This window comes from Populus euphratica, unplaced genomic scaffold (genome assembly GCF_000495115.2).
Source record: "Populus euphratica unplaced genomic scaffold, PopEup_1.0 scaffold3.1, whole genome shotgun sequence".
Taxonomy (NCBI): Eukaryota; Viridiplantae; Streptophyta; class Magnoliopsida; order Malpighiales; family Salicaceae; genus Populus; species Populus euphratica.
Genome location: NW_011499847.1, coordinates 5,770,450 through 5,782,677, shown reverse-complemented (window position 1 = coordinate 5,782,677; position 12,228 = coordinate 5,770,450). Strand labels below are relative to the sequence as shown.

The 12,228-nt window shown below is 37.4% G+C and overlaps 1 protein-coding gene across 1 annotated transcript; it reads left to right on the top strand.

Moving 5' to 3' along the window:
• Window positions 1-341: 341 nt before the first annotated feature.
• Window positions 342-11,883, top strand: LOC105110540 (clathrin heavy chain 1-like). The gene is made up of 30 exons (XM_011005616.1): window positions 342-529; window positions 643-847; window positions 1,021-1,109; window positions 1,201-1,279; window positions 1,367-1,494; window positions 2,646-2,744; window positions 2,862-2,970; window positions 3,167-3,246; window positions 3,439-3,666; window positions 3,760-3,825; window positions 4,457-4,573; window positions 4,690-4,887; window positions 5,271-5,387; window positions 5,537-5,596; window positions 5,753-5,839; window positions 5,953-6,036; window positions 6,128-6,262; window positions 6,353-6,415; window positions 6,495-6,599; window positions 6,671-6,783; window positions 6,891-7,143; window positions 7,258-7,394; window positions 7,469-7,747; window positions 7,837-8,839; window positions 9,083-9,568; window positions 9,688-9,858; window positions 9,940-10,125; window positions 10,539-10,661; window positions 10,749-10,859; window positions 11,297-11,883. Exons 1-30 carry the CDS (start codon window positions 485-487, stop codon window positions 11,447-11,449), a joined length of 5,109 nt encoding a protein of 1,702 aa, XP_011003918.1. The 5' UTR covers window positions 342-484; the 3' UTR covers window positions 11,450-11,883.
• Window positions 11,884-12,228: the final 345 nt, after the last annotated feature.

Sequence of the window (12,228 nt, the reverse complement as noted above, 5' to 3'; positions counted from 1 at the left end):
CTTCATCTATACACTACTGATCTCTTCTTCGTTTACTATTAAGCTTTGGTACAGCACTTATTCACTTGCATAAGAGGGAGACTTGCTTTGATTTGTGTACCGAAGCAAAACAGTGAGTGGTTGTTGATTCAAGAGAAGCAATATAGCGAGAGAGATACCTCGCCTTTGAATCATCGTTATTGCTCCGTTTAAAGTCAACCCGCCCTTCTAAAGTCTAACCTAGACCCACCGGGCCATCAACTTCCCGGGAACAGACCTAGTTTTCGGGACTAAATATGGCCCAAGGCTTCAAAAGCCCAAGACCAATATCTAGTGGTACAATGGAGATCTACGTCAACGTACAACCCAATTGAATCGCATTTTAGCTCGTCGCATCAAGGAGGAAGAAACACAGACCCGTTTTTCACCGATCCACAAAAGAACACACTCTCTCTTCCCCCCCTCTCTCTGGTTTCTGATCTTGAAACCTCCGATCTAGGGCACCATGGCTGCTGCCCATGCCCCAATCACCATGAAAGAGGCTCTAACGGTAATATCCTCAACAGTCTCTCTATAGATCTCGTGATTCTGCTACATTTTTTTTTTGAAATACAAGTCTTCGTGCTGATTTTTATTTTGTTTGATTTGTTGTTGAATTGTTAGTTGCCGAGCCTCGGTATCAACCCGCAGTTCATAAACTTCACGCATGTGACTATGGAATCGGAGAAGTACATATGCATCAGAGAAACGGCGCCACAGAACAGCGTGGTTATTGTCGACATGAACATGCCCATGCAGCCTCTAAGAAGGCCTATCACTGCCGATTCCGCCTTGATGAATCCTAATTCTCGAATTCTCGCTCTCAAAGGTATTTTTATAACACATAATGCAATCATTTTTTTCTATCTAAATTGATCTGCTTATTTTCCAGTGAATAAAAGAGAACTGCATTTGTTATTTGTTAATAATTGCAATAATAGAAGAAATTGTGGCCTTAATCCTTGTCTAATGGTTAATGAATCTCGGTGTTTTGATTCGAAGCTCAACTGCCGGGAACTACGCAGGATCATTTGCAGATATTTAATATAGAACTGAAAGCGAAAGTGAAATCTCATCAAATGCCTGAGCAGGTTTCAATGTTTGAAATATTTATTTGATTTCCTACTTAACTTCGAGAATGCTAGTCTAAATTGTGGTATTCATGGTGTGTATGTGCTATAGGTTGTGTTTTGGAAGTGGATTAGCCCTAAGATGCTGGCCCTGGTAACTCAGACTTCAGTTTATCACTGGTCAATTGAAGGCGAGCATTTTGTATCTTTCATGTTCTCAAGATTTGGCGACTTTCTTGTTTTTATTCCTCTTGTTTATGATTTTATCATACTTGCAGGTGATTCGGAGCCTGTGAAGATGTTTGATAGAACAGCTAATCTACAAGGTAATCAGATAATCAACTATCGATGTGATCCTTCAGAAAAGTGGCTGGTCCTCATTGGAATTGCTCAAGGTCCTCCAGAGGTGTGTCATGCAGGCTTCTCATATTTACATTTAGTAAATTATTAATTAATGTATTCATGATAGCATCATTCATGTTAGTGGCTCCATTGAGTTTTGCCATGTTATAAGAATTTGTAAATTGGATTTTAGTTAGCGCAATGGCTGTTAGGTGCTCCACATGCTTTTTTGGTAAATTTTGATTTGCAAACTTACTGCACTCATGCCCTATTTTCATGCTAAAATTGGATGCTTTTGATGCGAAATTTTTCCTTGGACTTGGCCATATAATATTTGGGGCTCTCAACTTATTTATCTCCTTTTTTGTTGTTTGCCCTGCTTGCTTCTTATAAATTGTATGGAAAACTTGGCATTCTCTCATTGCATTGGGGACTATTTAGCGATGATATGCTATATTGTTGTTAAAACGTTTCTACATGTAAAAGATTTGGTTGCTTGCACATTTCCTGAGACCAAAGTGTCTAGAAGCTTCACTTTTTGATAATTTGATACTTCCCAGAATAATGCACTGTTTTATGCCTAACCTATCTTGCTTATGAGAACTGCCTTGGTTAAATGTTTCCTCGTTTATGACTTTGAACACAGTTTTCCTCTAGTGTATGACATGAGAGCTTGCATGTATCAGACAACAGTTTGTTGTGTTTGAATGTTGTCCTTAATAGGTAGAAACTCATTTGGACCAAGGTTTTTATTAGTACTAAATTTGTTGGCCCTGCTTTTATCTTTAAGTTGCTCCTATAGTGTCAAGACATTGTGGTTATTTATAGCGCTTCTCCTTCTTGTTTCTCTTACTGTAGACAGGCAAGAATGTTATTAAAAGTATGATTGCCCAGTCTTTAATCTGTTAATTTACAGTAACCATTTGTGTTTTGCTTGTTCTTTTCCCAGTTTTTTTTTTTTTGTGTATTAGGTATGGCAATTACTATTTGTGTTTTGCTTGTTCTTTTCCCAGTTCTTTTTTGGTGTATTAGGAATGCAATTACCATGTAAGATGGCATATTTTGTCTTCTCCTTTGTTTTAAAGTTTACATATTTATTTTTTAGATTGTGAAACGCTCCTTTATGATTGATGTTGCACCTACCTTGATGATTGCTGAGTTTTAAAATTCTTCCAGAGATTTCAAAAGCGTTAATATTATCAAAATTTGTTGCAGAGGCCACAATTGGTCAAAGGGAACATGCAGCTTTTCTCTGTGGATCAGCAGCGTAGTCAGGCTCTTGAAGCACATGCTGCGTCATTTGCCACATTTAAAGTGTGATGTTAATCCTGAATTTTGTTTCATTTTGTAGATTCTATTTTTTATAGGAATTTTCTAATCTAGTTGCTCCTAGTATTGTTATTTAATTATACTCATTTGCTTCTTTTCCAGGTTGCAGGAAATGAAAGCCCTTCAACCCTTATCTCTTTTGCATCAAGGTCATTTAATGCTGGACAACTAACATCAAAGTTGCATGTTATTGAACTTGGTGCTGTGCCAGGTCATTTACTTTTCTTTGGCTTCTCTAGCCATATGAACATCATATGCAATGTAATTGTGTCTTGGTTTCATTTGTTTGCTTTCATGCTGTCAAAGGAAGTTTTTATGCTTGGTGATACTAGAAGCATGTTGCTATGACTTTTCATACTGGCTTTTGGTGAAATCTGTTGGATACTGATTGCGCTCTTGTCTATCAGGCAAACCTTCATTTACCAAGAAGCAAGCAGACCTGTTCTTTCCACCAGACTTCGCTGATGATTTTCCTGTGTCAATGCAGGTAAAGTGTTTCTTTTTTTTATCAGGATTAGTAGTGCTCCTGATAGGTTCACCGAATGCTAAAATTTGTCTATTTTTGGATGATTTTCCTGTGTCAATGCAGGTAAAGCGTTTCTTTTTTTTTATCAGGATTAGTAGTGCTCGTGATAGGTTCACTGAAAGCTAAAATTTGTCTATTTTTATTTTGTGACAGATATCCCAAAAGTATGGCTTAATATATGTGATCACAAAGCAAGGACTTCTATTTGTTTATGACCTAGAGACTGCTAGCGCGGTTTATAGAAACCGAATCAGTCCAGATCCTATATTTTTGACGACTGATGCTTCTTCAGTAGGTGGCTTCTATGCTGTCAATAGGAGAGGACAGGTTTTGCTTGCCACTGTAAATGAAGCAACTATTGTGCCTTTTGTTAGTGGCCAGGTTTGCTTCCTGGATTTTTACCATTTCTGTTATGTTTTGCTATTATAGCGAAGAGGCCCAAGTATCTTATATCATTGTTTGGTGGTTTGGCAGTTAAACAATCTTGAACTTGCTGTTAATCTTGCCAAAAGAGGAAATCTTCCTGGAGCTGAGAATCTGGTAAAAGCTTAGACACACACTTGTGTGTGTGTGTGTGTGTGTGTTCATTTGTTAACTCTGCCAATCTTTGGAGTCAATCCTACTCTTGCCTTTGTTTTTATGTTCTTGTGATCATTTGATATAACATCTATTCATCATTTTTTGCTTAACATTGAATAGATAATTGTTTCTAACTCGGCACAGGTTGAAAGTTCTCCCTGCACTGGAGAAAAACTAAAGACTGAAACATTTCCTAATATAAATCACAAGAAACATGGTGTGTTCTATTTAAGAGTTAAAAAAAATTATTCTACCTTCAAGAAATAAAACTCTGTGCAACATTAGATCCTATCCTATGGATTGTTGGGTCTAACAACAGAACATTTTAAACTTGAATATGGTAGAAAAGCATCCCACTTCTATTTTGAAATTTCCATGGAAGGTAATTTATGATGGTTTCTTAAAGTTGACATTATTTTATTTCACTGGTTTCTTAAAGTTGACATTATTTTATTTTATTTTATTTCAGTTTACCTTGAAAAATACCATGGGCTGACTTGAAAATTCACCATGCATGCTGTAATTGATTTATGCCTCATGGTATGGTGTGTGTCCAGTTTCTTCCATGAAATGTCATTTGTGTCTCTTTCAGGTTGTCCAGCGGTTTCAAGAATTATTTTCTCAATCAAAGTACAAGGAGGCTGCAGAACTTGCTGCAGAATCTCCACAAGGAATCCTCCGAACTCCTGATACTGTTGCTAAATTCCAGGTTTTTTTAGTGCAAAGTTTTCACAGTTTTTACTTTTTTTATTTCCTTGTTTCTTTATCCATGAAGATACAGTGATTTCAAGGTCCTGAATTTCTAGTTTTTTTCATGCGCTACAGAGCGTTCCAGTTCAAGCTGGGCAAACACCACCATTGTTGCAGTACTTTGGAACTCTGTTGACTAGAGGAAAACTTAATGCTTTCGAGTCATTGGAATTATCACGCCTTGTTGTAAATCAGAATAAGAAAAATCTTCTGGAGAACTGGTTGGCTGAGGACAAGCTTGAATGCACTGAAGAGCTTGGAGATCTTGTGAAGGTCAGTTATACTTATCATTGCTGGTGATGCTCAGTGTCTTCTTTTAATAGCAAAAAAATGGACTATTTATTAATTTATTCTTTCAACTTTTATCTAATATTTGTCCTACACGCTACTAAATGACTTGATAATACTGAGATGGCATTGAGAGACCTCCCCGGGGTCCAACAATTCTTTCTGATATCAATACTGGTAAATATGGTATTTAGGCTGGGCATGCAAACCTTGTAGGGCCATCTGGGTCTCTGTTGGGGTAGGGTTTACTTGATGTAAACAACTTGGATATGTTTAACTGGACATGGATATAATTTTCTGCTTTGTCTTTGTTGTTAATGCATATTATTTTCCGTCTTTCTGATATCATAAACATATTTTCATTGCAGACCGTTGATAATGACCTTGCATTGAAGATATATATCAAAGCCAGGGCAACTCCAAAAGTTGTTGCAGCATTTGCTGAGAGGAGGGAGTTTGACAAGATTCTTATATACTCAAAGCAGGTAATGCACTCACGTGCTTGTTCATTAAATTCTGTTGTTCATATGCTGCCAAGTTCCAGATTAAGTAATGTTGAGAATTCAATATTTTGAGTTTGCTACTAGTTATTTTTTGGGTGCTGATGATTTATATTTTTATTTCACTGCTATAGGTTGGCTACAACCCTGATTATTTGTTCCTCCTCCAAACAATATTGCGGACAGACCCTCAGGTTCGTAAACTCTCTGTTCATTATTTTTAGTTGCGCTCACACACAATCAGGTATTCGTATACACGTGTTTCAACGAAGAATGCAATGGCTGATGGTTCTCTTATTTTGTTTAAGTTTTGTTAGCATTCACCTTCGTTTCAACTTTCTGGATTTCAGGCTGCCGTTAATTTTGCTCTAATGATGTCTCAAATGGAGGGAGGTTGCCCAGTTGATTACAACACAATAACTGATCTATTCCTTCAGGTTGTACTGTTTTATTATTTTTAAGCGAAAAATAATTCAAATATGTGCAAAAAGGTTCCTTTATACCTACTGGCTATTTTATTTTTCCTAATATTATTATTGTTGTTTTTCAGAGGAATTTGATCCGCGAGGCAACAGCTTTTTTGTTGGATGTTCTGAAGCCAAATTTGCCTGAGCATGGATACCTTCAAACTAAGGTCAGCACCCCTTTTTTGCTCCCTTAATTTATTTTGTATACTTGAAATAACTATTGATGGCTTAACAGTTTGCATGTTCATATCTACTCAGGTTTTGGAGATCAATCTTGTGACATTTCCAAATGTTGCAGATGCTATATTAGCTAATGGTATGTTTAGTCACTATGATCGCCCACGTATTGGCCAACTCTGTGAAAAAGCTGGGTTGTATATTCGAGCACTTCAGGTAAAATGCCTTCTCAATTCTTAAGTAAAACCTTTTAGCTTAAGAATTTCACTATTTCCTGTGCTAACAATATTTTTTCATATAATGCAGCACTATACTGAGTTGCCTGATATTAAACGTGTTATTGTGAACACACATGCCATTGAGCCTCAGGTTTGTGCATGATGCATAAACAAGTTTGTCCCAAGTGAATGTAACATTATTCCTAAATGTTAATGTTGCTTCTTTTCAGGCTCTTGTCGAGTTCTTTGGTACTCTTTCTCGAGAATGGGCTCTTGACTGTATGAAAGATCTACTTCTTGTCAACCTGAGGGGCAACCTTCAGATTATTGTGCAGGTAGAGTACTGTTTAGAAGCAATCACTAATACGACCTTTTCTTTTGGGGCTAATAGGCATCTCTTATGCAGACTGCCAAAGAATACTGTGAGCAATTGGGTGTAGATGCATGCATAAAGCTCTTTGAGCAGTTTAAGTCATATGAAGGACTGTATTTCTTTTTGGGTTCATATTTGAGCTCTAGGTACACCTTTTTTGATAACTTGGATTCTCTTATCCAAAAGACAAAGATTTTGGTTGTTAAATTATATGCTGCAACTTCTTATTTTTACTTCTTTGCTTTCTGCGTAGTGAGGATCCTGAAATCCACTTCAAGTACATTGAAGCAGCTGCTAAAACTGGGCAGATTAAGGAGGTAGAACGTGTGACACGTGAATCAAACTTCTATGATGCTGAAAAGACGAAGAACTTTTTAATGGAAGCCAAGCTTCCAGATGCACGTCCACTGATCAATGTCTGTGATCGTTTTGGTTTTGTCCCAGACCTCACCCACTATCTGTTTGTAAACAATATGCTTCGCTATATTGAGGGTTATGTTCAAAAGGTAATTTTTTTCTTAGTTTTATTTTAATGTTTCGTGTCTTTGTATTGCCAAAATCATTCTTGAGTAGTAATATAGTCCCAGTTTTCATTTTCCCCGGGTTCTTTTGTTTAATAGGTCAATCCAGGAAATGCTCCTTTAGTTGTAGGACAACTTCTTGATGATGAATGTGCTGAAGATTTCATTAAAGGCCTTATTCTGTCTGTTCGTTCTCTTCTGCCAGTTGAGCCCTTGGTGGAGGAGTGTGAGAAGAGGTTTGTTGTTTTTTCAGAATGTGATGTTCAATCTTCCATTATTATTGCCACTTCACTTAGTATTTTCTTCGCAGAAATCGGCTCCGCTTGCTCACTCAGTTCTTGGAGCATCTGGTCAGTGAGGGAAGCCAGGATGTGCATGTTCACAATGCTCTTGGTAAAATCATTATTGAAAGTGGTGACAATCCAGAGCATTTTCTTACTACCAACCCCTATTACGATTCACGTGTTGTTGGTAAATATTGTGAGAAGCGGGATCCCACCCTTGCTGTTGTTGCCTACCGAAGGGGACAGTGTGATGATGAATTAATCAATGTCACAAACAAGAATTCATTGTTCAAACTGCAGGCCAGGTATGCATATTGTTCATCAGTAGGTGGACGTGGCTCATTATGTGTATAGATTTGTTTCCTTCTGCTGATTGCCCATTGGTTTCATTCAGATATGTTGTAGAACGGATGGATGGTGATCTATGGGATAAAGCCCTTAGTCCTGATAATGAGTATAGAAGGCAGTTGATTGATCAGGTTGTATCGACTGCTTTGCCTGAAAGCAAGAGTCCTGATCAAGTTTCAGCAGCTGTTAAAGCTTTCATGACAGCTGATCTTCCTCATGAACTGATCGAACTTCTTGAAAAGATAGTTCTTCAAAATTCTGCTTTCAGCGGGAATTTCAATCTGCAAAACCTGCTTATCTTGACTGCCATCAAGGCTGATCCATCAAGAGTTATGGATTACGTTAATAGGCTAGACAACTTTGATGGACCTGCAATTGGGGAGGTGGCTGTGGAAGCTCATTTGTATGAAGAAGCATTTGCCATTTTCAAGAAGTTCAATCTTAATGTTCAGGCCGTCAATGTCCTGCTGGATAATATTCATAGCATTGATCGAGCTGTGGAGTTTGCATTCCGGGTGGAAGAAGAAGCTGTCTGGAGCCAAGTGGCTAAGGCCCAACTGCGAGAGGGGCTAGTAAGTGAAGCAATTGAGTCCTTTATCCGTGCAGATGATGCTACTCAATTCTTGGAAGTCATAAAGGCAGCTGAGGATGCAAATGTGTATCATGACTTGGTGAAGTACCTTCTAATGGTGAGGCAAAAGTCAAAGGAGCCCAAGGTTGACAGTGAGCTCATATATGCATATGGTAAAATTGATCAACTGGGTGAAATTGAAGAATTTATTCTCATGCCTAATGTTGCTAATCTCCAAAATGTTGGAGATCGTTTATATGACGAAGCCCTGTATGAGGCAGCAAAGATCATATTTAGATTTATTAGTAACTGGGCTAAGCTAGCTGTCACACATGTTAAGCTAAAAGAGTTTCAAAGTGCTGTTGACGCAGCTCGAAAAGCAAACAGCTCGAAAACATGGAAAGAAGTCTGCTTTGCTTGTGTTGATTCTGAGGAATTCCGCTTGGCTCAGATATGCGGTCTCAACATTATCATACAGGTGGTTATTTTTTAATCCTTTCTCCAGTTTCATTCTGTCTGGTATCAATGTCTTGAGTGTAATTTGTTATGATGATGGTTCCTTATACGGACCTTAAACATTTTAGCTCCTGATTATTTTTTCCTTATATCTTCATCTTTCACTGTTAATGAGAGTGACACAGGTAGACGATGAATTTCTGTTCTTAGATGTAAGTATTCTAGTGCTCATAAATTCTGATTCCTGTTTTTTCTATCATTGAAGGTTGATGACTTGGAAGAGGTCAGTGAGTATTACCAGAACAGGGGATGCTTTAGTGAGCTCATCTCTTTAATGGAAAGTGGGCTTGGTTTGGAGCGTGCACATATGGGCATCTTCACTGAGTTGGGAGTTTTATATGCGAGATACCGCCCTGAGAAGCTTATGGAGCACATCAAGTTGTTCTCAACTCGTCTCAACATCCCCAAGCTAATACGTGCTTGTGATGAACAACAGCATTGGAAGGAACTGACATACTTATACATCCAATATGATGAATTTGACAATGCTGCTACCACTATAATGAACCACTCTCCGGAAGCATGGGACCACATGCAATTCAAAGATGTTGTAGTGAAAGTTGCAAATGTTGAGCTCTACTACAAGGCTGTACACTTTTACTTGCAAGAGCATCCTGACCTAATCAATGATCTTCTTAATGTGATTGCACTTCGTGTTGACCATACTCGAGTAGTGGACATAATGCGAAAGGTACACTTTGTCATTTATCTTGTTATGTTTCTGTTGCTTCCACTTTTCTTGGAGAGTTAGTGGCTAGGGAGAGTTTTTTCTGTAATATCTTATTCACATCTGCAAATTATGAGTTTCAGGCTGGTCAACTCCGTCTCATTAAGCCATACATGGTTGCTGTTCAGAGCAACAATGTCTCTGCTGTGAATGAAGCATTGAATGAAATTTATATTGAGGAGGAGGACTATGACAGACTTCATGAATCTATTGAGTTGCATGATAACTTTGACCAGATAGGCCTTGCACAGAAGGTTAGTTTAAATTTCAACGAATGATTGAAAGTCCTAAAAGTTGATTTTTTATTTACAAGTGTTAATAATGTGTCTGAGCAGATTGAGAAACATGAGCTTCTTGAGATGAGACGCGTTGCTTCTCATATATACAAGAAAGCAGGAAGGTGGAAGCAGTCAATTGCTTTGTCAAAGAAAGATAATCTTTACAAAGATTGTATGGAAACTTGTTCACAGTCTGGTGATCGTGAACTTTCAGAGGAGTTGCTTGTCTATTTCATTGAGCAGGTATGTTTTCTCTAGTTCTTCTCTCCCCATCTCTCTCTCTGTTTGTGTGTGTATAGCAATTCCCCACGGTTTGCATCTTTAGTGCCTTGCAAAAGCTTCCTATCTTGAAGTCCCTGTGCACTATCGACTATCCCCTCGCTCCTCACAATCTCTCTTTTTTTCCACTGGATTTTTTCTTATTTTTGTCTAATTTGATTCTGATGTCTGTTAAAACAAGATTGCTTTTAGTCTTTCTTCTAATGTCTTTTCAAGTACTAAGCCATTGGATGATATAAATTTCAGACTACAGTATTTTTAAAGATTCTATGAAAAATAGAAAAGAAACCCCTGAAACACGTGATAATTTTGTTTTGCTGGATTGTTTGGTCAAATTGGGAGATCTGCATTGACAATCTTGTTTAATGCTGGTGCAGGGAAAGAAAGAGTGCTTTGCAGCTGCCCTCTTTGTTTGTTATGATTTGATACGACCAGATGTTGCTATGGAGCTGGCCTGGATGAACAATATGATTGATTTTGCTTTCCCATATCTCTTGCAGGTAGTCTTTATGCCCCTCATTCTTAATTGTTAACACTTTTAATATTTTCTTCAACCTCTGATTTTGTTTTTCTTCTCTGTTTTGAAGTTTATACGCGAGTACACAAGCAAAGTAGATGAGCTCATCAAGAGCAAACTTGAGGCTCTTAATGAGGCGAAGGCTAAAGAGAACGAGGAGAAGGACATGGTTGCTCAGCAGGTAAGGGCAACTTAATGCTTTTAACATTAGCCCTTAATGTATCAATATAAAAATTCCTTTCCTTTATATTTTATATTTTTCTTGTCTTTCTCACGAAACTTTGATGAACTTGTTCCCGAGGTTTCAATGAATAATATGTAATGAAAATAAAGTGCCTTGAAAGCTTTTTTCTTCCACTGAGCTAATTATATGCAGATTGTTAAATATGAAGAAGTTGATCAATAAATGTATAATAGTACACAGTTTTTAAAGATAAATAAATGAAAAGACCTTGTTAATATTTTCCCCAAATTATCACGTTTTTCTGCTCTTTTAGAAGAAATGCAGTCGACAATGTGCTTTTATAATGAAATCCACACTAGTATGTAAAAATAGTTGCAGTGTTATTGGTATTCAGGTTAAACTCATTCCACCTTTTCTCGCTCTTTTTTGTGCAGAATATGTATGCACAGTTGCTGCCCCTTGCTTTGCCTGCACCGCCAATGCCTGGAATGGGTGGTCCAGGGATGAGTGGAGGTTTTGCACCACCTCCTCCAATGGGTGGAATGGGAATGCCACCTTATGGGATGCCACCCATGGGCCCCTACTAATCTGGACGCCAACGTCTGAAATTATGTTCTCCAGAATTCATTGTCTGCTACTGAAGGTGAATTCAGTTCTTTGCTTCAGGGAGGAAATTGACTGATACTCTGAACTGGTACCCCGCTATTGCATTTGCTGTAATGTTTATTTCTCTCAGAATTCTGTCGGTAATAGCAGAGCAAGCTTTTTCTCAAGTGAAGGCTGAGCCAAGTGAATAACATGTTATCGACAGATCGGGTTATGAAATTTGTTGTGATTGTGGCACTTGAATAGGTGCTTTAGTTTTATAGCTGTCATAACATTTTGTTTTTGCTAATTGTCAAAGGCACGGTAATTGGACTCACATCAGTGATTCGAAATTTTGTAATCACCATGTTTCTTCCATGTACAACAGTTAAGTTTATACTTGAAAAATGATGTTTTCTATTGCTGCTGGACCTGTTTCTTTCTTGCAAAGTAATTTTTATACCCTTGCTGTGTGGCAGTACTGCTAGGTAATTTTCTTGAATTAGTTGTTTCAAATTCTTAGAAATGGCTACCGCTCCAGGTCGTAACTTTAACCTCATGTATGAAGGATTTATTTGGGATTGCTGTATAACTGTATTTTTAAAAATATTTGAATATTTTAGTTTTCAATTAATCTTTTTGGATGTTTTTGGATTGTTTTAATGTTTTAATATCAAATATAAATTTTAAAAAATAAAAAGATATTAATTTAATATATTTTTAAATAAAAAGTATTTGTAAAAATTGCTGATCACATTTTCAATTAGGCTTGAAGAGGTTT